This window comes from Biomphalaria glabrata, chromosome 13 (assembly GCF_947242115.1).
Source record: "Biomphalaria glabrata chromosome 13, xgBioGlab47.1, whole genome shotgun sequence".
Classification (NCBI taxonomy): Eukaryota; Metazoa; Mollusca; class Gastropoda; family Planorbidae; genus Biomphalaria; species Biomphalaria glabrata.
This window is the reverse complement of record NC_074723.1, coordinates 29,053,047-29,079,610: the sequence shown is the minus strand read 5'-3', so window position 1 is coordinate 29,079,610 and position 26,564 is coordinate 29,053,047. Positions and strand designations below refer to the sequence as shown.

The window sequence follows — 26,564 nt, the reverse complement described above, 5'->3', positions numbered from 1 at the left end:
TTACTGGACAACAGTACATCTATAGTCATTATAGATAAGATACAGAGATAGACTATAAAAGATCTAAAACTACAACTCTGGATCTTAAATAAAAGTCACTCTGTAATTATATTCTTGTATGATAGATCTAGATCTATAAGATGGTAAGTAATTTTGAAGTATTAGAGTCTAGATTTAATCAACTGTTTTGTATTTCTGAATCACTGAAATTCTGTGCACAAACTCACAAACTGTTTTGTTACATTTGATTTTGTACACAATTCGGACTTCCCACTTGTTCTTCACTTCTTAACAACAGAGACAGAAGTTGACAGAACACTCACATTGAGACTGTCTAGTGTCTAGACACACCACCTGAAGACAAAATCAAGAAATGCATAGATCTATTTCATTTTAACAATTTAATTTTAAATCTTCACTTGTGACGACTTGTCATTTAGATCTAGAAATACTAGAATCTAGATAATGATTAGATAAGTGGGGAAATGCACACACTAACGTGTAATTGTAATTAATTGTAAAACTGTGGCAAACATTTATGTATGATAGATTCTACATTTGTCATATCAGTATTAATGATTAGTGGCATTACATATATAATCTGAATTAATCATTTAAAAATTTAATGTGTAAAGTGTAATGAATTGTGTCAAACATTTATGATAGTTACATATCTGAATCATCTAGATTTTTAGGTTAAAAGATCTATATAGATATCTATACATTATAATTATATATATTTTATAGAATAATTTTAATGTTCATTAAGATCTCCATCTTGGGAAGATGCTAAAAAAAATCCTCTTGGAAATCTTTATGTTATATAACAATACCACATTATCAATAATGTATGATATTATACTTTTGTATTATAAGTATGTTTGTGGTGTAGAAAACAAACATTTTTTATACTCTTATTGTATAATAATGATTAATAATGTATTGACATTATTGATAATCCATGGTTTTCAATATTTTCATATAATTAAAAATTGACTTGACTTATTGACAAAAATGTAGTGAATAGTTTAATTAGGCCATTTTAAAAGGCTTAGAAAAATGCAAATTATTTAGCTGCTTCTTAATTTAATTTTGACTAAAACATATTTCTGTTTAATAACTTAAGTTTATTTCAACTCTTCATCAGTCTCTCTGGCTTTGAGGTTCTCTTTGAGACCTTCCTTTCATTCACTGTGTTTAACATTATTTTTTAAAATTTCATTTGTACAGCCCCTTAGATTGGATGTCAAGCGCAAGCTTTCAGCTCGCTCAGATCGTGTGAAAAGTGTTGACCTCCATCCAACAGAGCCATGGATGTTGGCAAGTCTCTACAGTGGACATATTAATGTCTGGAATTTTGAAACACAGGTAGAGTAGAATGTCATTAAGTGTTAGTACAATTGAGATGCTTTAAAAAAAAAATAATTTGTGATTAAATTTGTATAAGACTTGTTCTAAGTAATTAGAAATTTTATCATCTCCCTCAGGATTAAAAAAAATCATACTACAAATTTTCTTTTCATTTTTTTTTTTTTTTTTTTTTTTTTTTTTTTTTTGCAATTTTTTTTTTTTTTTCCAAGAAAAAAAGTCAATTATGAACTATAGTTTGTATTGTCAAACATATGTTTTAATTTTCAATGTCACTCTAAGTTAAATATATATATTTTTAAAATTTAACTATTTTATTCACTGTTTAACATTATTTTTTTTAATTTCATTTGTATATATATATATCAATAAAGTAAATAGTTAAATTTTAAATATTGTGTTCTCATCTCATTATAATTATACACATTTTTTTTTCTAGCAATTGATTAAATCCTTTGAAGTATGTGACCTTCCAGTTCGTGCTGCTAAGTTTGTGGCCCGAAAAAACTGGGTTATCTCTGGCTCTGTAAGTTTTGCTCTATGCACATTTGAGTTGTTGTTTTTTCATAGTTTCTAAACAAATTATATGAAAACTTTAGAAGACTCCTGCCTTAAAAGGCTAATTTTCATCCATTATAGTTGAAATTAAATAAAATAAATTCCTTTTTTAACCATCCATCACATGCCTGTTTTTTTTTTTTTAAAGTCTTTAAAGTAGTTAATGACCTTTTAATAAACATGCTTCTTTTACCTTTACATTATCATATTTGTTTCATCAAGGATGATATGAACATCCGTGTGTTCAACTACAACACTTTAGAAAGAGTTCACCAGTTTGAGGCTCACTCAGACTATCTTCGTTCTATTGCTGTTCATCCAACTCAGTCTTACATACTAACTAGCAGTGGTGAGTTATAAGTGACTAAATGAGTGAATAAAATGTGTACATCCTGGTTGAAATGTTCTGCAGTCATAGACAGTCCTTAAATACATACTGTCAAGTTTAGTTCACCCAATCAGAAATGTTGGCTAAATACAATGATATGTATTTGATTTTGTTTAATTTGTGTGGGTCACCTTTAAAATTGTTTAGTATTTTTATTAAAAGTTTGTTTTCCAGCCAACTTCAACACATTGAATAAATATTATGTAGTATCATTGTTTAAAAAGAGTGTTCTTCAATTATGGCTATCTTAGAGATAGTATTATTTACCTTTGATTTATGATCTAACAATTATTTTGTAGTCGATACAAACTCTTATGTTGTACTTGATATACGTTGTCTTTTTATGTTGTAGATGATATAATGATCAAACTGTTATTCTATAGATGATATGCTAATCAAACTTTGGGACTGGGATAAGAAATGGACATGTACTCAAGTGTTTGAAGGACACACTCATTATGTCATGCAGATAGTCATCAACCCAAAAGACAACAATCAGTTTGCAAGTGCTTCATTAGACAGAACCATCAAGGTACAATGACGTTCTGTTTTTGACATTTTCATTTTGACATGTTCCAGATAAAGCTTGCTCTCCTGTTTCCAGTCTTTTGTTTTAATAATTGTACCTTTGGGTGTCCAGGTTTGGCAGCTTGGCTCACAGACGCCAAACTTTACACTTGAGGGACATGAGAAGGGAGCTAACTGTGTGGACTACTACTCGGGGGGAGATAAACCATATCTCATTTCTGGTGCTGATGATAGGCAGGTTAAAATTTGGGATTATCAGGTACAGTTTTGTATTTTGTGTGTGTTCAGTGTTAAGAAAAACAACTAGTTATAGCTGTACAGTTTTAGATATGATCTTAACATGTTATATTGTTTGATTGTTTCCTTCAGAACAAGACGTGTGTTCAGACACTAGAAGGACATGCTCAGAATGTGGCAGCAGTAGCTTTTCATCCAACACTCCCTATCATATTGACAGGATCAGAAGATGGTATGGACACTTGTACCTTTTGAAACTTTTCTATAATCATTTGTGTTCCCTAATATACCTTTTAAACCTTGAGAAAAAAACACAAACTTTTGAATGCACTAAAATAGAAAAAAAAAGTAAATGTTATTTTAAAAAAACATGAGTGAATCATATTTCATTTCTAATTCTTTTACCCGACCCGCATTTATTTATTTAATAAATGTTGTTGTTTTTAAATTGCTTTTATGTAGCGCAACTTTCAGACTTTTAGCATGAGTGAGGGTCCAATCTCTTTTGTGGAACAGTAGGGGAAGGGGATATCTGGGAGAAGTTTTTCCGTGCTGTCTTTAGGTGCTCAGTAAACAATATTCTGCTAGACTCTGATGTCTAACTCGAGCCCCCTCGAGATAGTCAATCAGTTTAAGCCTTTCAGTCACACATCTCCTTTTAATGGATTATTATAAAAATGAAATATTAGGTAAGTTTATGGGACTTGAAATCACATTTGCATAAAAGTATTTTACTTTTTTAATTGATACTTCATGGACAAAAAAAGTAACACCAACTTTCTTTAAAGGAAGTGCGGTGACTGAGTGGTAAAGTGCTTGGTTTCCAAACTGGGGGTCCTGGGTTTGAACCATGGTGAATACAGATTTTTTTAATTTCAGTATCTTTAGGGTGCCTCTGAGTCCACACAAATCTGTACATGGGTACATGACATGGGACATAGAAACAGATGATCTTTGCATCATCTGGCCCATAAATCACAAGGTCTGAAAGGGGAACTTTACTAACATTCTATAAAAGTGATAGCTAGTATAGAACATTGTGTGGATAAAACAATGTAATCTGAAAGCATCAGCTGACTCTTTATCAATGTGAAACCTATCCTATAGATAGCATATGATGTTGAAGAACATTGTGTATTAGAAAAGAAAATGTTATACATATTTTATTTCAATGTTCTTTATTTCAGGCACTGTGAGGATCTGGCATGCCAACACATATAGGCTTGAGAGCACACTGAACTATGGGCTGGAGAGAGTGTGGACTATTGCTTGTCAGAAAGGTTCTAATAATGTGGCACTGGGCTACGATGAAGGCAGCATTATCATCAAGGTGAATTCAATGTTTATAGTCTTTCTCCAAGCTATGATGGTTTCTTAGTCCTCCACCTTGCCTTTACCACCTATAAAGGACTCGTTAATTGTTTAAATTATTAAGAATTATGGACGGGCTGGCCATTGAAAAAGGTTCTGTTCAAGGTAAAAGATAGGAATGTGGAGCCCCAACGGTCCAACAGACTAAGGGATATGTGAAGGATTTTAATTTGATACTTTCCCTTATTAGTATTATGATTACAAACTTCCATGTTTAATAAAGAGTCTGTGGTGGCTAGGTGCCTAGCTGCAAATACAAATTTCTACCAGAGGAATAGTACTGCGTGTCTGGGCTCTAGAGAAAGGTAACCTTAATGTTGCTATGCACTAAGGAGACTTCAAATTATTTAATGACACTGATAAGCTCAATATATTAAGGATTTAACAAATAAATTATAAAATAAATACAATGACACTGTTCAACATACTGAGGCTTTAAGAAATAAGTTATACACTAACAACTATTTCATCTGAGGTTCTGTATGAAAGAAGTTGATCACTTATAAAATTGTGACAGGATGATGAATTCATTAAGTCTGCAACTTTTACTTTAGTTCTGATCCAACTATTTAATGAAAAACTAAAGGATTGTTTCTTTTTTAAATTTATGTTTTAATAATGGTTTAACCTTTTGGCATGGACTGTTAAGACTATCCTTTTGTTCTTGTTACTGTTTTTTTTTTATTATAATTGTTTCCCTTTATTTTATTTTCCGTGTGTAGCTTGGTCGTGAAGAGCCTGCCATGTCCATGGACTCCTCTGGAAAGATCATCTGGGCCAAACATTCAGAGATTCAACAGGCTAATATCAAGGCAATGGGTGACCAGGAGATTAAGGATGGTGAAAGGTTGTCCCTTGCAGTAAAAGACATGGGAAGCTGTGAGATCTACCCCCAGACCATTTCTCACAACCCTAATGGAAGGTGATTAAATTAATATTTAAATGCCTTAAGCTAGTATCATTTTCTTTTTAAGTTTAGTATATTTCATATTTGATTATGTAGCCAACTTTCTAAATTGACTGAAACAAGATGTTTTTTTCTTTTTACTACTCTCTAATGATAGTGTTCTGTAGCTGTCTTGAAAAACTAACAAACTTATCTTCTTCTGTATCCTTGGCTTTCATTAAACTTATTAGTGAAGTTGTTTAAACATGTTTGTAGATGTTAACTATCTCCTAAAGACCCATATCAGATACTGGACTATAGTGCACTGAGTATGCATTGAGCATGAAAGACAGTTTTACAAAGGGAATTTTTAAGAAAATTATTAAAATTTTAAACACTTATTTAAGCATATTGATGCAGACATATCCTAATTATATTGGCACTAAAACCAAGCAATTATTAGTCTCCCAAAAAATTATGGAGACTTTTTTTTTTTTAGTGAAACAACAGATTTTTAACATACCAACATTTCCTAAACACTGTTGTTGCTGTGTAGGTTTGTTGTCGTGTGTGGTGATGGAGAGTATATCATCTACACTGCTATGGCCTTGAGGAATAAATCCTTTGGCTCAGCTCAGGAGTTTGTCTGGAGCAACGACTCCTCTGTCTATGCTGTCAGAGAGGGTAGCACATCTGTGAAAATTTTCAAAAACTTTAAGGAGCAGAAGTCATTTAAGCCTGACTTTGGAGCAGAAGGTGAGCATCTATTAGTTAGTCAAGAATTTGTGGGAAGTTAATGATTTGTTATTGAATGATGGAAATTTAGTATAAATATATAGGATTTGTTGTGAATTTAATCTTTTGTATTAAAATGATGGGACCACAGAATAAGTATATATACTTTAAGTAAAATTAATTTTTTGTATTAAACAATTGGCTATATCCTGTTGCAAAGACCATTGTCAGGACTTTTTTTTGACAGTGGAGGTTTCATTAAACTTTCTAGAAAAAAAAATTCAATATTTTATATCTATTATTTTATAACACTAAGTAGATTTAATAAAAGAAAATTTTCCTTTTAGGTTAATGTCTATCATAACTTTAAAAAAAAAAATTCTAGGTATACACGGAGGCCACATGCTTGGTGTAAGGTCAGTAAGCGGCCTTGCATTCTACGACTGGGAGACAACAGAACTTGTTAGGCGGATTGAGATTACACCCAAGCATGTGAGTTATATGCTACTACTATACTGTATGTAGGCTGGTTAGGGCATCATACTAAGAGAGACAGAAAGAGTTTAGTCATGTAAACCTCTCAATGTTTACATGTTTAATCAAACTAAACTGTAGAAAAGATAATATTTAAATGTGTTTTTGTTTTTTTTGTTTTTCAGTTTAAAATTAGAATTAATTTTTTTTAAAACCTTGTACATGTCAAATGTTGTCTTAGCTTTACAAAATAATTGAATTAATGAGGTAACAATCAATGGTTCAGTATGTTTAAATGGCTCTTCCGTTTTAGAAGTTCGCAAATAATAGAGTTGGAGCAACTAGGTTTAAATCTGTATATTTGTCACCAGATTTTCTGGAGTGAAAATGGACACCAGGTCTGCATTGCTACTGAGGAGTCATTCTTCATCCTCAAGTTTGTTCCTGAGGCCCTGGAGATTGCTAAGGAGTCCAAAGACAAAGTGACTGAGGATGGAATAGAAGATGCTTTTGAGGTGAGCACATGTGTGAAATAGCTACATGTATTAGAGAAAGTGGAGGAAAATGTTCACATTGATGAAGTGTTATCAAATAACCTTAAAAATATGACTTACTATCATTTATCCTGCATGGAAACTTTAATATAATAAATGATATAATTGTAGGGAAGGCAATGTTGCTCAGCACTTGAACCATAACTTATAAAGCTTGATTCATATCACAACATGTTCATTGTTTAGCTGGCAATGCTGATAAGTTTTCTAAGAGAACTGATTTTGTAAATAATTCTGTCCAGGCACTTTTTCTTCAATTGTCAATATGCCTCCTTCAAATTGTGGTGAAGCTAACTCTCTATTGTGTGCAAACCACAGCTGATTTCATCTTTTTGGTCATCTGTCATAGCTATTTATGAATTCACAATGTATTCCTTTGTTTTTCATTGCTAGGCTATATTTGTGTTAATTGGATCTGTATATTTCAGGTGTTGACAGAGATAGAAGAGTCTGTACGCACAGGCTTATGGGTTGGAGACTGTTTTATTTATACCAACAGTGTCAACAGACTCAACTACTATGTTGGTGGAGAGATTGTCACAATTGCACACTTGGACAGGTTAGTCAAGACTGTATTCATTTAACTGGCTGTCAGTTAAGTTCACATAGGCTCTTACAAACTGTAAACACATAAGTTATCTTTTAATGCTCAGGCTTACTACTACCCCCAGTATACGGTAGTGTTTATAGACAGGATAATGACCACCAGCTTTTGCATAAATCTACAATAGTTTCTTTTGTACTGTATAAATATGTTTTATAGTTAATTCAATAATGTTGTGCTATAAATTAATTGACTGTTACAATTCTTTTAAAACATAACTCAGTTGTACTTTTTTTCCTTCTCAAGAGTAATGTATCTGTTGGGTTACATTCCAAAAGACAACCGTCTCTATCTTGGCGACAAGGAGCTGAGTATTGTCAGTTATTCTCTCCTGGTTTCAGTTCTGGAGTATCAGACTGCAGTAATGAGGCGAGACTTTGACACAGCGGACAAAGTGCTTCCCACTGTGCCTCGCGAGCAGCGAACAAGAGTTGCCCACTTCCTGGAAAAACAGGCAAGGAATAAAATTGGGATCCATATTTTATGTTCAATGAAAGCTGTGCTTTAGTTTTAAAATGACCATTCATTGATCCAACACAAAAATAAAGTTTTTATTGCTGATATTTTATGTCTTTTGTTCCTGATTAAAAAAATAATAGATTTGTTGGTTCCAAGCATCTTGCCTTTCATAATATTTACTCTTTGTTTTATCATGATATTATTTCTTTCAACATAATCTTCTAATCTTTCTTGTCTATCATAGAATATTTTTTTTGTTCCACGAAAAGTAGAACTGATTTTTTTTTTCAGGGATTCAAATCTCAAGCCATGGCAGTGACCTGTGACCCTGAGCATAAATTTGAACTGGCCATCCAGTTGGGAGATCTGAGGACAGCCTATGAGCTGGCTAAAGAGACTCAGTCCGATCAAAAGTGGAAGCAACTGGCTGAGTTGGCCATCAAGAGATGTGAGTTTGGTTTGGCTCAAGAGTGTTTACACCAGGTCAGTGGAAGCCTTCATCTTCTTCTAGTCTTTTTCAGAGTTCTTAGAAATATTTTGATGCTTCCCCTTGATTATAAATAATATTAATTATAGCATTTATATAGCGCTAATTTCATGCTTATAGTATGCTCAGAGCGCTATGGTCCAATCTCAGCTGTGGACCTGTGAGGGGGGGGGGGGGTATCTGGGAGAAAGTTTTCCATGCTGCCTTTAGGCGCTTAGTAAACACAACTCTGCTCGAGTTGAGTGTTGAATCTCAAGTCCCCCCTCCCCCAGGTAGCCAAATTCAAGCCTGCTTAGCCTCTCAACCAAGCTTCCTTATTAGAATTACACTCAAACCTTGATAAATTTAAAAATCCAAGCTAAGCCTTGATAATAATATATTAATCTTCAGACATTTTGGAGCTTTTGGTAATCTCAGGAAATTTGGCCTATGGAAGTTTAATTTTACTTGACAAGTTTTTGATTTGTGATATCTTATAGATCTGTTTAACAAAAATTTTTTAATATTTACAAAAAGGAAAACCAGATATGATTTAGGCATTAGTTAATATTTTTTCTTCTGAATTTTGGTCCTGTATTTATAACATAGCTCTAAAAAGCACCTAACTTTGTTTGATTTTCAGGCTCATGACTATGGTGGTCTACTTCTGCTTGCTAGCTCAGCTGGCAATAGAGAAATGGTCAGCAAGCTGGGAGAGGCCGCTGAGAAATCTGGTCAGAATAATGTTGCATTCTTATCAAACTTTGTTCTGGGAAAGTAAGTATTTAATTTTCTTGTTGCTACTGTGTTTTTTTTGTTTTGCTTCAATCAGCTGGTATATACTTGCAGACCTTTAACTTCAGTATTATTTGATGATTGAACATTTCTATGTAAAAAAAAAGTTAATTAGCTATTGAGTGACTAAACTATTGAATGGGTTTCTCCTTAGATGTGAAGAATGTCTGGAAATTTTAATCAACACTGGCAGATTGCCTGAGGCTGCATTCTTTGCCAGGACTTATCTCCCTTCTCAAATCTCAAGGTAATAAGAATGGATACAAAATAAATGCCAATTTTAATGATTGATGTACAACTTAAACACATGCATAGGTGTAGTGAGGGGGAGGGGACACTTATGGATGCCACAGCCAGAGGAGTGCCAAAAGATTTTGAAGACAAATATAATTTTCAGGAAATTTTCAATTTAAAAAAAAAAAAAGTTCAGAAAAAAATATTTTTAACTAACAAACATTTGAACCTACATCTTATTACTTATTTTGTTTCTTGATCTGCCTTAGAAATTACTGTTATGCAAATTTTAGTTGTACAATAGACTTCCACTCGCGTTATGTCTGGTGTGATCGCAGTGCTGTGTTTATAACAATTTCTGAATGTGCATGTAATAAGAAATAAAGGAACACTGAAGAGTAACCTAAAACAAGGCTTTATTAAACTAGAACGACACATGAACTGACGAAAGAGACTTGGACAGTAGCACACTAGATCAATGTTGTGAACACATTCTCACGACGTTACACAAACATAAACAAATAGTAACTATTTCACCACATTCACCCCCCCTAGAATTAAAATAGCAAGTATAATAATATAGTAGGCCAATAGCATAAATGAAGAGAGAATGCCAGTGCCTGTAATACAATAGATTATCAATAGATCAATAAATAGTGTCGAAATATTAATTTCTCTAGTAAACAATAGTGAATGGTGATACAAAGAAACCTAAAAACCAGTATCTGTTGTATGACTTATAAACAATTAATAGTTTCTGTTTTAAGTATTAACAAATAGTGTAGTAAGTAAACATGTACGTAAGTAAGTGAAAAGTAAACTCTAGTATCAGTAGCAAGAGATAAACAATGCCAGTTTATGTAGAACATAAGTAGTGCAATAGAGGAACAACTCTAGACTCTATAGTTCGGTCTGGTTCTTCTCTCTCTTAAGTTGTAACGGGGTTGACTATCCTGTTCTACAGTTTGGGAGTCACTAGCGAGTTCCTGAGCGTCAATTGGGGTAGTATTTTCAAGAGGAAGCGCTCGGAGGTCCTCAGAGCCTACCAGGGGTTCTTTCCTTTCTTGTATCACCGTAGGGGTGTTTACTGGTACTTCCGTGTTTTGAGTTTCTGGAGGATATTCATTATCCTCACCCTGAGGGAAGAACGAAGGTTCACTTGTTGTGGATGGGGAGGGGGTGGGAGCCAAGCGTCTTAGAGAGACCGTCTCCTCTTTACCGCTGGGCAACCGTACGACGGCATATTGGGGGTTACACATCAGCAGGTCGACTTCCTCCGTGAGAGGATCATACTTTGAAGATCGGTTCTCTCTTCTCAGCAACACTCGACCTGGGCTAGATAGCCAAGTGGGGATAGATATCCCGAAGGAGGATTTCCGGTTGAACCGGAAAACTCTCTCGTGTGGAGTTTCGTTTGTTGCCGTAGATAGTAATGATCTAATCGAGTATAGGGCCTGGTTCAAGACAAGCTCCCATCTCGAGTTCGGGAGATCGAGGTCTTTCAGTGCTAAAGTAACAGCGTTCCATAGAGTTTTGTTTAGTCGTTCAATTTGTCCGTTGCATGAAGGATTAAAAGCGGTTGTTCTACTTGTAGCTATTCCCCTCTCGTGCAGAAAGGATTGCACCTCCCTCGACATAAAGGCCGTACCTCTGTCAGAATGGACGTACTCTGGCATCCCAACTAAGGAAAACAGCTGATTTAAACACTTTATGACAGTAGATGAGGACATATCGGGACATGGGTAGGCAAATGGGAAGCGTGAGTACTCATCCACCATTGTTAATAAGTATTTGTTGTGAGTAGCAGATGGGAGTGGCCCCTTAAAATCGATGCTTACTCTCTGAAATGGTTGGGTAGCCTTGATGAGGGTGCCTGAAAACTGTTTGAAGAATCTAGGCTTCAGTTCAGCGCAAGTTTTACATTGGTTTACCACTTTGCGGACGTCCTCGCAGGAAAAAGGTAAGTTCTTAGTCCGAACGAAATGGAGGAGTCTCGTGACCCCTGGGTGACAGAGGTTGTTGTGTAACAGTTTGAGGTCTTCTCCAGTCATTGCTGACGCAAAGTGGTTTCTTGAAAAGGTATCCGCCGCAGCGCTTTGTTTCCCGGGTCGATATACGACGTCATATTGGAAACAACTAAGCTCCAGTCGCCATCTTTGTATCTTTTCGTTTTTGATCTTGCCCTTGTTCTGCTAGTCAAACATAAAAGACACTGAGCGTTGATCTGTAACCAATGTGAAGGGTCTACTGATAAGGTAATGTTGCCATTTTCTCAGGGCTTCTACGATAGCGTATGCTTCCTTTTCTACTGCTGAGTGTCTGCGTTCACTATTCGTGAGTGTTCTTGAAAAGAAGGCGACAGGACGGCCTTCTTGATTAAGAGTGGCGGCAATCGCGATGTCAGAGGCATCTGTTTCGACTGTTAGAGGTCGATTGTAATCTATCGTCGACACAGCAGCGTTTTCAAGTTCGTGTTTTAGCTGTTTAAAAGCTTCTTGAACTTGTTCAGGGGGAGGAAAGGCTTTGTTGTTTACCAATAAATGGATCTTGTTGGAGAAATTTGGGATCCATTGAGAATAATAGGACAGTAGTCCAATCACCCGCTTTTGTGATTTCATGTCTTGTGGTGGAGGTAGGTTTCTCAATGCTTGAAATCTTTCGGGGTCTGGTCTTAATTGCCCTTGTGAGATTTCGTAGCCTAGGAGGCATACTTTATTAGTCGCAATAGCACTTTTATCATTGTTGAAGGTGATACCGTACTTTTTAGCGGCATTGAGAAATCTCTGTAGATTCTGGTCGTGGCTACTGGGGTCAAGTCCGCAGATGGTAACGTTATCCACGTAAGCGAACGTGTCCTGTAGCCCTGCCTCCTCAATTATTGTGTTGATCGTCCTTTGAAATGCAGCGACTCCGTTTGTCACTCCAAAAGGAATGCGGCAAAACTGATAAAGCTTTCCGCCAGCCTCGAACGCCGTGTACTGCTTTTCATCATCCCTGATAGGTATCTGGTGGTAAGCGCTTTTGAGGTCAAATGTACTGTACATTGAGTATTTAGATATTTCCTGCACCAGTTCATCAACTTTTGGCACGGGGTACGCGTCGAGGTAAGTGAATCGATTGATGGTTTGGCTATAGCCGATAACCATTCTCTTTTTGTGCCTTTCATTAGTTGTTACAATTATCTGGGCTCGCCACGGGGACGTGGAAGGCTCAAAAATTTTGTCAGATAGGAGTCTCTTGATTTCATTTTGAATGAATTTGGAGTCAGGCATAGAATATTTTCTAGATTTAGTGGCTATGGGGTGGCAGTTAGGAGCAAGATTAGCGAAGAGGCGAGGGGCTTCAACTCGTGCAGCTTTCAGCGTACAGACCTGGAGAGTGCTCCGTTTTCCCTCAAATGGGATCATCAGTTTTTCATGCTGGCTGATGAAATCTAGCCCTAAGATTACATCAGATACTAGTCCATCTAGTAGTGAGAGCTTAACACTTTCGTATTGTTCATCTTTGTACTTTATTTTTGCGAAAATATGGCCGTGAGTAGTGCGAGAAAGATGTGTAGAGGCCATGTAGATTCTGTTTCTGGACGTTTCTAATTTCCATCTGTACCTTTTAGCAATTGAAGAAGATATATAGCTTTCACTGCTCCCCGTATCTACGAGAGCCTTCAATGGTACTCCATTGACGAGTATTGAAATAGTAGATTTAGTAAGACCGGACGCTGGTGTCGATGCCCAGGAGGATCCAACGGTTGTAGTCCGAGACGTCTCATCATCTGCTTTCACTATGGCTGAGGTTATAGATTTGAGTGTCTGTCTGGTCGATCTACAGACTTTCTGGAAATGGCCCCTCTTACCGCACAAGTTGCATGTAGCGTCGCGGGCCGGACATCTAAAGCGTTGATGTGGGCTGTTTCCACAAAAGAAACATCTTTTACTAGTCGCCGCACTCACCTCGTGTTCTACTTTTGTCGTTGGAGAAAGGCTCTCCTCGTCGGCGCTAGCTCCACAGGGAGTTTCAGAGCAGATGTTATACGCCATGGCATGGTTATGGGCATATTCAAGTTGTCTTGCCTCTTCATAGGCGCACTGTAGAGTTAAAGTAGATTTCTCTAAGAGTCGCAGCCTTATGCTGTTTGAAGCCAGTCCAGTAATGAAGGCGTCTCTTACGAAGATATCTCTGTGTTCTTCAGCGGTGACAGCTTTGAAGTCACAGTCTTTGGCCATACTTTTAAGCTTAAGTAGGAAGGAGTCAACGGTTTGTCCGTTCTCTTGTCGACAAAGAGTTATCATGTGCCGTGCAAAAATTTCGCTTTTAGGCTTCACGTAGACATTTTGTAGAACTTTGATTGATTCTTCGAACGTGGTACACTCACTTATGTACTGAAATACGCTCGAAGAAACGTAGTTTTCCAGTAATTTCTTTTTGTCAATCTCACAGTGAGAGACTGAGGAGATGAAATTCTCAAATGTTCTGAGCCAGTGCAGCCACTTCTCGGCAGCCAATGGCGAGCTAGGCTCTATGTCTAGCTGTTTTGGCCTAAATAGCCGTTCCATTTGTATAATTACTTTTACTTACAGACTGAGAATAGCGTTGAACGAAAATCCAAAAAAGATACGTGAGGCACATAGATCCATAGAATTGAAAATTTCTAGTTTAATAAATTGTAATAAGAAATAAAGGAACACTGAAGAGTAACCTAAAACAAGGCTTTATTAAACTAGAACGACACATGAACTGACGAAAGAGACTTGGACAGTAGCACACTAGATCAATGTTGTGAACACATTCTCACGACGTTACACAAACATAAACAAATAGTAACTATTTCACCACAGTGCATTATATTATTTTAATTGTCTTTATAGTGAAAACATCTTTTATTAACAAATCGATTCTAGATAATAATTCTGTGAACAGTATATGGGTTTAGATTGTGCACCTTCATATTTTTTTTTCTGTGCTGTTCAAATTTTGAGGCCACCCCTTCTCACCCACCCCCACTTTTCCACTCATAGGCTGCTGAGTAAGGGGTTGAAAAATAGGATTTTTTAAAGGAATGTTATAAGTGAAGTTATTTCATCTCCAAAGTAGAACATTTCATTTACTGCTTGAGTGAGAAGCATCTGCAACAAGATCGAGTCATAGAGTTTTTTTTTAAAGAGGCTAAGATTCTACCATGTATTTTCATAATGTCAAAACAATCAAATTACTTGCGAGTGGCGTTCAGTTGATGCTTTTTAGGCAAACAAATAGAAACACATCACTACATCTTTCTGAACATGAGTATGATGTTTCAATCAAACCCATTATAATCGAACATGCTCAACTGCCTTGAATGTATCTCACAATTTAATATCTACCCGTCCGACACTTTCTTATTTTAACTTGGACATGCACTTTACTTTCTATGAGAAATAGTGTGCTACGTGTATAGGCCAAAGCAGAATGAAGTTCAGAAGTTTACAATGCATGAAAATGCTTTAGTTTTCTTTTCTTTCTTTAGTTCATTCAAACAAAATCCACATAGATTTGTCTTATTTCAATAGGTAGAAATGTGAGTCTTATCCATTTCTTGTATTAACTGCACAAACTAAACATATGTACACATCAATTGTATTTTTTTTCTATCAGAGTGGTTTCTCTTTGGAAGAAATCAGTAGCCAATGTCAACAAAAAATCAGCTGATCTGCTGGCAGACCCAACAGAATATGAAAACCTGTTTCCAGGGTTGCGAGATGCTTTCAAGACCGAACAATTTCTGAAGCCTCGTAGAGAAAAAGTATTACCAGCAGCTGCCTACACAAAAATTCCAGTAAGTTTTTTTTTTTTTGCTTAAATTAGCTCTGTATCTTTCTTATGGGTTTGTATATTTCTTGTTTTGATTTTTGCAATCAGTTGTTCTACCACTTCTACTCATACACTCATCATCTAATTTTTCAAACAAGTTTAGGCACGACAACACATGAATCAATACAAAACAAATCCAAAGCCAATTAGTTTATCAATTAGTCATAACAATGTACTAAGCTAAGGGGAGATAAGCCTTGTGTAGAGAATTTGTTTGTTGGCTAAAATTTTCAAACTAACAATAGGCTATAAAATCTATTTTTATAATGACTTGAAGAGCTCAGTGTCCAGGTGGCTTGAACTTTTTTTTTTTAAAACAAAACTTATTTTTGTGTTTAAATTGCTTTTGAAAAGGTAGCATCTCCCATATCGCCCCACCCCAAACTGGTCCACAGAAGCTATTGGATCATAGCGCACTGAACCTGCTATAAGCATTAGAGGTAATGAAAAGCAAATTGAAAGATAACTAGAGTAAAATAAATGAAGTTCAATGTTGATGTGAAGATTATATCAAATAAATTAACAAGAAAACTTTGTAATGGATTTGGTAATTACCATTGTCATAATTACTATTTGTACAAATGACTTTTCTTACTACTTAATAGTTCAATCTTAAACTCTATGACTTGATCATCAATGGTTGAAAAAAAATAATTATAGTTTGTTTTTTTTTACAAACATTTGATATATAATCAGAAATCACCTGATTGGTTGGGAAACTATGTTTAATGTTTCTTTAGTTTTGTTTTCTTTTTGCTCATTATCTGGTAAGTTGAATACTTTCACATTTAATTAGCTTTTGAACTGTTGTATGCTGATATTTCTTGTTTGTCTTCCTAGAGTAATGCTGAATACAACCCAGTGGAAGAAATGCAACGAGCAGAAGAGAGCGGCCATTTTGTTTATGCTGCCCCAGTGCCAGACGATGCTGATGATGATGATGATAATTTTGAAGAGGCTGTAGAAAGTGAAACAAAGGTAATAGCTAAGTCTAACTCCTTGACAATTTTAATGTTCGTTATGTGAAACTCCTTACCATTTTTAAAAGGCTTATGTAATGAAATTACCTGCAATTTTAAATACTCATTTAGTGAAACTCCATGTCATTTTAAAATGTTTATTTAGTGAAACTCCTTGTGATGATTTCTTTTTTATGTTCATTTAGTGAAACTCTTTGTAAATTTTAAATTTTCATTTAGTGAAACTCCTTGACATTTTAAATGACAAATTTAATTCTATATTCAAGACTGTATGTATATTAACCAATTATCAAGAAAACTTTGTAATGGATTCGGTAATTAACATTGTCTTAATTACAATTTACTACAAAAAGACTACTAAATATTTAAGAGACTTAAGCTTAGTAACTTGTTTATCAGTTTTTACCTACCGGTACTTTGGATTTTAAATTTCTTGAACTGAAATAATTGATGCATTTGGCACACCTTGCCTATCATTTATGATGGGAAAAGTATATCTTTATCATGACCTCAAGTAGGAATCTGACCTATCATTAGTCCACAATATTTATTAATATCAGTAGTTAAAACTTTTGGTAGGGAAGTGGAAGTATACTATGTATAGTATGGTAGAAAACAAAATGAATTCTAAAAGCATTGTGTTGACTGATTACACTCTCACTGCTACCTCTACTCCTACCTGTGTCACCACTACAGTTATAACAGTATTTTTTTTTTATAATTGTCAGAACTTCTTAGGCCAAAACATTCACCTGTTTGATAGAGACTCTGAAAGATATGGAATGAGCTTTGATTTTTTTTTAATTCTCCATAAATATCTTTGTCAATAAGGCAAAATAAAAAAAAGTAAAGCTCCAGATTGCAAGTCATTTTGTGAACAAGTCTTTGACAAGATAATTGTTGAAAATCTATCATTGTTTTAGCAACACTTAAACTGACTTATAACTGTTTAAAATTAGCAATATATTTTTTGGAAGGAAAGATCTTTATTTTGGAATTTCTCTACCCTTTATTCATTTTTTTTTTTTTTTTTTTACTTTTGTTTATATTAAGTTGTGCTATTTGTTTGTTCTCCATAAAGTCGCCTGCCAAACCCGAGGAACCCAAAACTCCTACACAGATAACTCCTCCTGCTGTACCTCCAGCCTCAAAACCTTCCCCTGCTCCTACACCTGCCATCCCCACCCCTGCTGCGGAAACACCAAAACCAAGTGCACCCCCTGCTACAGACAGCAGCAAAGACGCAGAGGGAGATCTAGAGAAGGAGCTAGAGCTAGATTTGGAAAATGTTAACATTGAGGATTTAGATGAGGGAGTAAGTCAAAGCAGTTGTTTTCACACTTCAATATTTACAAATGTGGTAGGAAAAGAAATACACATTTTAAATTTCTAATTGTGTATGTAACCAAAACAATATTTGAAAAATTGGATAATTCTGTTACTAAAGCTAGTCCCAAAATTCTTAATTAGTTTTAATTAGTAATTCAACCAATGTTTGGCATGAAAGTGATATAACTACTGACTATAAGACTCAATGTATCTTTAATTGAAATGGAAACCTTCTGTTTACTGTTTCATGAAAATGAATGCTGTCAGTAATCAACTATTTGTTTAACCCAATCGCTATTAGGCCCATACCCTGCAGTATTTAAGCTAAGAGGGGTAACTCCAAGTCACAGAGTGATGTTACAAAATATATTTCAAAAAACATTAAACAACCACAAATAATAACTAAAATAGTTCAAAAAAAAAAAAAGAGAAATGGATGACCTTTACAACAATATCTAATTTCAATAGGTTGTACATGATGAAAACAAGAATAACATGTAAAGAATAAAATTTGTGCCTAAATTTTTTTTTTTTATATACACCAGAGGTGTAGCGAGGAAAACATGCTCCCCCCCCCCCCCCATTTTCCATGAACAGACATAGAACTATAGGCTTACAAATAAAAAGTATTTAATAATAATGATATAACATAAATAACTTTAGAATGTATTACCTAACTAAAATATCTGTAATAATTTTGGGGGGGGCCTCTGTGTGTGGCGCCCCCCCTGAGTGTGGCACCTAGGAAATCTTGCCCCCACCTCACTAATGCTCTGGCCCCCACCACCCTAATAACATTAGTTATTGTTGGTAGCTTCCAACATTTATCCAAAGACAGTTTGAACTTAGTATGGCCTATACACTTGTCATGTTTATATGTAAAATGTGTAGGTGTCATAAGCATTTAGCATTTACTGACTTCCACTGGGTGTCCTAGAGGCCCGTAGTTGCTTGCTGTGGTTTTGCATATCTATATTATCACAGCTACCATAAGTTCTATCATGGGATCATGTATAAAAAGCTCAAAATAAATTGAAAATGATTGTCCTGAACAAGGTTTTGTCTATTTCATCCAAAGTGTCCATTGGGGCAACAAAAACTGATCTAAATATCAGTCCAACGAAGTTGTACATTTATTGAGATTAGGTCTAGATCTAGATCCAATGATTTATTTCACAATCTCTCTCAGAATCTGTCTATATCTGTGTCAATTTTATCTTCATTATCAGGTGTATTTAGTATATTATTTGCGATGAGGGGTCTAAAAAAGAGAGCTATGCAAGTCACACTGTTGCAGGCATGTTTCTATGCATTAGTAGTGAAGGTTGGGTTGGGCGCATTTGATCGCAATAGTGGTGACCTAAACCACTAAGAAATGACTGCTTTGTGATTAAACCTGTTACCTAATCCTACTAGGAAATTTTTATGTAAATGTAATTTTTCTTCCATTTTATTATTTTTTTTTTTGTTTTTATGTTTTTTATTTAGTATCACCCCCCACCCCCAACCAAAACAAATACAACAAAGGTTTTTTAACTAACTTTAATTCATACATTTTCTTTTTTCTCCAGGATATGAACTTGGATGAGGATGACTTGTTACAAGATTAGGTTCTAATTTCATAACTTTGTTTATATATATTTTGTTGGCATTTTTTTCTTTTCACTGTCATAGATCAGCCATTGAAACATTTTATTGTAGGTGATAGCATCTTGAGCTGTACCCTTTGCATGAGGACCTAACAAATGTTAAGAGTATTTATAATTGATCATTGGTTCTGAATGTTTTCATTCATTAAGTGAACATTGTCTGGACAAGATGTGATACAATTTTTAACAAGTGGTTATTTGTTTGTTTTTGTTTTTAATGATCATGTCTAGATGCCTTCAAGTACTCCTTAGCCTACTTTATATTTATAGTTTGGGGTCGGAGAAGTGATGTTAGGAATCATTCCTAGGGGAAAATTCCCTTTTGTATTTCTAATAGATATTCTTCATAATATCTGTATCATTAACGAAGAAACGTAGATGTTTATGTTTAAGTGTTAAGGCTTTGGTGGTTCCTCCATTGGATACCCAGTAGATTGACTGTTCAAAGAGAATATTTATTCACACACACACACACACACACGCGGTGTCATTAGCAATGTGATGAATTGTTCATTTCTCCAGTGACAGTTTCCACACAAATGGAATAGGTTCAGATTGATCCAAATTGTTTTCACACTGTTACTTAGTCATAGGTTTTTAAAAGGAAAGGGTAGGTAACTGCTTTGACAATTTATTTTCATTTTCTACTTGTAATTACATTGTATTAAAAAAGAGTTGGAGCATTCTTGTGAAGCATTGACTTGACTACACAATCATTTGGACACGATTATGGGATAATGTACATTAAACATTCTGTATCAAGCCAGTTGTTTTGTTTTGGTGCTATTTTGTACAACTCTGTCTGGTAAAAGTTTGTTCTCTTTTCCCAATATCCTATCATGCTGAAATTTTGAACAAAAATTTATTTTACCTGTGAAAACAAGAATCAATTTTAAAAAATTAATGAACTATTGGTAGTCGATTTTGTTGGGTTTCTTCAACACAGAACAAAGAAAAGAAATTGTACTTGACTGAAATGGTGGTATAAGCTGAATTACTCCCCTTTATAAGTTGTCACTTTAAATTAAGGTTGTAACAAACAATAGACAACTATACAAACTTCACTAGTAGAGTGGTAGTTCAAATTCAAGTTGTCCCCCCCCCCTCCCCCACTTTTTTTTTTGTTTAAATGAAAGTTTTAAAATGTGATTATGGTAAAAATTCACCCAGATAGCCCTTTTTTTCTCTCCCAACTGGTCCAGACAAGTGATAGGATCAAAGCAGCTATAAGCATGAAATAGTGCTACAAAAGCAATTGGTAAAAATATTTCTTATCCAGATATATTGTTGGTCTAGAAAAGATCTATCACAAATTTAATTACATGACAGATCCAAATTAATTGATACAATTAAACTTTGTATAAGCTTTGTTGTTTTTCTTTCTATATATCTCAAGTGTGTTTAGTATAACTGGCCCATTTTTTTAAATTATTTTTTTAGATATAAAGAGATACATAGACTTTGTCACTCATTGTTGTAAAAAAATTTAAAAAAAAATAGAAAGGTTACATTTATCCTAAATTTTTTGAAACACTTTACAAAAATTGTTTTCAGAAAAATTCAAATGTAACTTCAAAAATATGGTGCAAATATTTTTCCAGTGAAAGTATCATTTTCATGATATCTAAAAGGCTATAAATAGTAGTGATGATATACCATAGTAAATATCTAGTTGTAAGTTGCATTATTTGTGAAAATAACACAGCACACTGGGTTAGGGTTCTTCAAAAAAAAAAAAGGCTGCACAATGTCTTTGCAAAATTAAAATCCAAACTCCTGCTTTCAAACTAAGTTCAACATCTCAAACTTAAGTAAGATGTGTGTATATTTCACAAACACTGATAAAAAACAAACAAACTAAATGCAACATTTTGATATACATTCAATATTTATTGCTGTTACAAGGAATCAGTACATGACTAGAGTGTACTCAAATAGTGAAAGTCATCTTTGAATAAAAACATTTCACAAACAGCAGAGAATGTGTTCTCAACTGGAAAGCCCCATTGGTTGACTACATCCTAATGAGTAAGCAGGTGTTTGCCGAGTTTAAAATTGTGTAAATTTTATTTTTATGTTACTTTACAAACAATTGATACTATATACTTAAAGTTACATTCATTACATTACGGAGAGATGCTCTCATGGGAGTTTCTTATAAAACTAAAATAAAACCAAAATAATTTTGTACTGGTCAATTTGTGATCTGAGACATTAGACACTGCCAGGAATGTTTCATGATAAATACCTATATACATATATAAATATCCACACTTCTCTTTCATACACATTGATTTCTCTCAGAAAATAGGCACTTATTGTAATCATAGATAGTACATACAACAATTCATTAGTTTCTACAAAACCAATTGGCTTGATCCTCTGTGTCCATCATGCAACACTGAAAAAGACATCTTTTCACATTGAAATACAAAATTTGGTCTTGTAAGTGTGGTTCAAACCAAGTCTTAAAAATGTTCAAACACTGATCAGGCCAAGACTTCACAAACACTTAATAGATAGAAGGCCTTATGGCACATCTTACACAGAAAGTAAGCATCACCAGTTGAGAGTGAGACTTGTTCACCTAAGCAATACCATCAGCTACGTAAGGGACAAGTATCAGACTCTACAAGGTCCATTCTACTCAACCAAGTTTTAGATGCATTGATGACCTTGCTGTATACGCTATGTACAAGATTACTTCAAACAATTGGACAATAATTCAAAACCCTGATGTTATCCTTTAGACAGTTATAAGTCAATTGCGGATGTAGAAAACCTAAAAAAAAATGGCTTGATAATGTGATAACAATGGTAAAATTAATACTTGTATTCCAATAAAAGTATATCATGTTCAATGTACAGAAATATTAACATGCAACTTTTTTTGTCTTATTAACACAGGAAGACTCTACATTGAATTGAATTATTGTACAACAAACTTTTTTTTTTTTTTTGGTTTTGCAAAACAAGTTCACAGTTGAAATATCAGCTTAACACTTCCATTGAGAAATTAATTTAAAACAGATTGGTAAGATACAAGACAAACTTACTTCACAAAATGAATAACTCAAATATTTGAGTTTCCTCACTTGTGACAAAGAATTAGAAGTAACCTGAGTAAAGATAGTTGCTGTACACAAGAAAACCTTCACTGAAACTATTGTAATGAAACAAGGAAAATGTACCAATTGGTCAAAAAGTTTACCAACAGATCTAATCTCAGTTTACATTCAAATTTATTTGGAATTAAAAGAGTACTTGTCTTGACATTTTAAGGACACAAAAACATACAAAATACCACAATTTTTTATCACCAGGTATTGAAACCTTAGAAAAAAAAATAGCTTGATAACTTTATTTCCCTTGTACTCTGGTGTGAGAAAAACAATTGTAGAATTCATGAGTCTGAATGGTCTGCCAGACATAGTCAACAAAGGTTTTACCATATACCAAACTGGGAACTAGCAAACCATGTCATTGGGTGAATCCAACCCAAAAGGTTAATTTGAACTAAGACTGTGGACTTGAGCATTATGATAGAAGACAATGTCTCCCTAGGAAGTGAAAGGAGATCCTTTCAACAATACTTTAGGATATCAAGGCAACAGTCAATGCAGGAAGAAAATCATGAGGAAATACTGGCTTATGTATGGACAACATTCCATGAGTATGTACAGTAACAAGTCAATACATAAACAGTGGTCAACTCTTGGGCCATCCTCATACACACACACAAGTTTTGAGATGAAAAACTCTAGAACTGCTACAACTTCATCAAGTGATAGTTTTCTGTTGCTGTGACCTTTAAAAAAAACAAAACTTTTTTTTTAGTTAAATACTGTATTGAGTGCAGTGAGTTCAAAAGACTTGAAATACTGTAAGAAATGAAATGTAACAATGAGTAGAGTTTGAAAGGCTACCAACACACTTGCTTCCTTTAAAAACAAACAGTAACCAACATGTCATAGGATATTAAGATCTATGATGAAAAACAAAAAATGACAAAAAGCAAAACAAAGAGAAAAAAAAACAAAAAAGCAGTGGTGGGCAGAGAGAAGAAAAAAAGACCAGCAAATCAAAGAAATTTCTCATAAAACCTTACAGAAAGAAAAAAAAAACATTTTGTAGAATCAAATAAATCCAAACAACTAGCACTCAATACAAAGCTAGGTAAACTTGAATCTCATGATGTAAAACCATTTACTTTTAGTGCCATAAAAACATGTTAGAGAAAAGAGATGTAAAGACAATATAGAAAAGAAAAATAAAAAGAATATACACATTGTTCTCTTAAACCATACCAAAATCTTTAGTATAAGAGTTTGAATCAGATTTAAAAGTTACATTGGTTGTAAAGTAACTCATAAGATCAATCATTCATCGCATTTCTAAGATGAGAGAATTTATCAAAAGAGACACTTTGTCCTCTCACTCTATTATATCAAAATATAATATCAACATATAACACATACCTATCACAACATACAAGACTGTCCTCTCATTCCTTAAGATCATACAAGACTGTCCTCTCATTCCTTAAGATCAACGTACAAGATTGTCCATTCTATCAGATTAACAAGTGACACATTGCTAAAAAATAAATACATGCATTAAACTATTCACCAGTATATTTTCATTTCCGATGTGATTTTTATGCTAGCTGTTCTATACAATAATGTGTTTACATAATCCCAGAACATTATTATGTTAAAGATTCTGGCGATCAAAGTTATGAAAGAACATTATAAGCAAATAAAATATTTGTTTATAAGAGCAAGTAGCAATGCTAAGAACATATTTCTAAAGAGTCTTAATAATGTATTTTATCCAAATGTTGACAAGGTAAAGTCACAGCTCTTCTCTTTCTACTGACTCAGAATGCAATATACAAAATATTTGTGATGATCGTAGACAACTCAAAAGCCACTCTTTGAATATCATGTGAAGAAATACTTAATGTAATGGCAAGTGAACTGAATGTCTTTGTCACCCATTGTACCACAATGCTAAGTAATTAACAACACATTCTAACCTAGGACCCTCAAAGACTAACTGGCTCAAATTATAAAGACCTTGGGTCTTGGTTATAAAAGAGCTGTATTTTTGTTTTTGTTAGCATCTAGTTTCAGCTATATTTCAAAGGACGTGCAATGCCACAAAGGCAACTAAGGCCAGCATGTGTTATGAAATCATTTTTTTTACCAACTAGACTTTATACATATCATGAAAGGTTATAATAATTGTAACTTAGAAATACTGAATGTTGTTTTGTAGATACAGACTAACATACAACAGAATACTTCTTGTAAGAAATAACAAACAACAAAAAAAAAAAAAAACAAGTCAACATAATACAAACACAGGTCCATGAAATATCCTTGTAAACCTAATACAAACAGATCAGTGCAGTACAAACACACATCATAGTACTACACAGGTCAGAGTTGAGCAATGAACACACTCCTTTTTTAAATCCAATTTAACATTCCAACATGCTTCATTCAAACCTATGAAACTGAATAAATAAATGAATTACACAAGGCTAGCCATCACAACAGTTCTCTGGTAACAATACAAGTGATCTTGTTGTTAATATCAAGAAATGATAAGGTTTATTATAAATACATTTATAGAAATATATAGATGTACACCACTTCTTAACTTATGACTAGATTCTTCCTCAAATAAATAGATCTCTCTTCTTCAAAACTATATCTAGTTTTTATAATATCATAGAAACAACAAAGTAAAAAAACAAAGACAAAAAAATAATAATAATGATAATAATTAAACAACTAGTTACCATTGGTGTAAAGTTGATTAAATATTAATTGGAAAAGTTGGAATGAATGCAGTAAAAAGTCTCTGTAGACTTTTCTTTAAAACAACTGATCTCCATTCCAGCATACAACCATAACTGTACAGGATGGAGTGGAATGACAAAGACAAAGCCAATGGGTCGTTTCAGAACATCATATTGACACACTACTTAAAGTATGAAGACTCAAAAAAACAAAGATTTACTGCTGCAGGGGTAAACGACTGTATAGAAAATACGAAAAACATGCATATATGTATATTTGGTCCGGCAGGGTTACATATATGCATGTTTTTCGTATTTTCTATACTTAAAGTATGGCAGATCTATAGAGACTGCCACATCATGTTAGGAACAACAGAACCTCCCAAGGAAACTTTAGGTTTAGATTGAGTGGTAGAGTGATAGGAGGCCAGGCCAGCATGGAACTAAAACAAATGTTTGTTTGTTTACAAATCACTATTACATATAGGCTAGCATGCAACTAAAACAATGTTTGTTTGTTTACAAATCACCATTACAGAGGATTCGGAAGTTCCCAGAAATCAAAACAATTCCAGAAAAACTTAGTAAAACATCCGCTCAGCGCAACTGATAAACACAATTTTGTGTCCCCTAGAAGAAATGTTTTCACATTTTCTGTGAATATCACTGGCAGCTTTAAACCAATTTTTCACTAACAAGCAAACAAATGAGTACAAAAACAGATTTCAATAAAAGAAGAAAAATTATTTTTTTTACAAAACATAGTAATAATTATAATGCTAAATAATTATATATATAAAAAAAAAAAAAGAAGCAGCTCATAAAATTATCTACTGATGATTAGTTCGAAAACCCATTAAAACTTTTCTAAAATTTGTATTGGCTTTTTACAAGAATAAAATAAAAGTATATGGTAAAAAAAAACTATATTGACAGCTCAAGTCCTTAATAAAATTTCTTTGCTACTTTAAACAAGAACTTATGTGAAGATGAAACAAAAAGAATATTGTTATTTTTTATTTCTGAAAATAAATCTTGCAATTAACTCAGTTTAAGTGACATCTTTGTCTGACAAAATGTTTCCATTTTTTTTTTCAATGACCAGAAATACTGACATCAAAAATACAGCTTTGTAAGAAAACTCAGTATTTGAATGTGTTAATACTTGGGTTCAGTAAAAGATCCATTCTCTGGTAAGATATCAAGAGAGTTCAGTATCATCAACATCCATCGCCTCCTTTCCTTGGAGCTTGCGTCTTTTGGCATAATACTCTACACGTTCCTCTAAGCTTT

At 34.0% G+C, this 26,564-nt stretch overlaps 2 protein-coding genes across 6 annotated transcripts in view; one reads left to right on the top strand and one right to left on the bottom strand.

The window, feature by feature from the left end:
• The first annotated feature begins 2 nt into the window (after positions 1-2).
• Positions 3-20,228, top strand: LOC106070327 (coatomer subunit beta'-like). 2 transcript variants are annotated; one of them, XM_056008815.1, is made up of 21 exons: positions 3-143; positions 1,231-1,368; positions 1,808-1,894; positions 2,149-2,275; positions 2,698-2,846; positions 2,955-3,101; positions 3,212-3,311; positions 4,267-4,409; positions 5,173-5,372; positions 5,893-6,092; positions 6,457-6,563; positions 6,917-7,060; positions 7,528-7,658; positions 7,950-8,157; positions 8,454-8,645; positions 9,272-9,405; positions 9,578-9,670; positions 15,289-15,469; positions 16,345-16,482; positions 17,566-17,799; positions 19,385-20,228. In XM_056008815.1, the coding sequence occupies exons 1-21, from the start codon at positions 141-143 to the stop codon at positions 19,421-19,423; spliced, it is 2,895 nt and encodes a 964-aa protein (XP_055864790.1). In that variant the 5' UTR covers positions 3-140; the 3' UTR covers positions 19,424-20,228. The 2 variants fall into 2 exon arrangements, with proteins under 2 accessions (XP_055864790.1, XP_055864791.1); XM_056008816.1 differs by lacking the exon at positions 17,566-17,799.
• LOC106070325 (uncharacterized) overlaps positions 19,927-26,564 on the bottom strand; it is a 38,447-nt gene continuing 31,809 nt past the window's right edge. For all 4 annotated transcript variants that reach the window (XM_056008817.1, XM_056008819.1, XM_056008818.1 and 1 more), the window contains exon 17: positions 19,927-26,564. In XM_056008817.1, coding sequence (XP_055864792.1) covers positions 26,473-26,564 — 92 coding nt within the window. In that variant the 3' untranslated portion in view covers positions 19,927-26,472.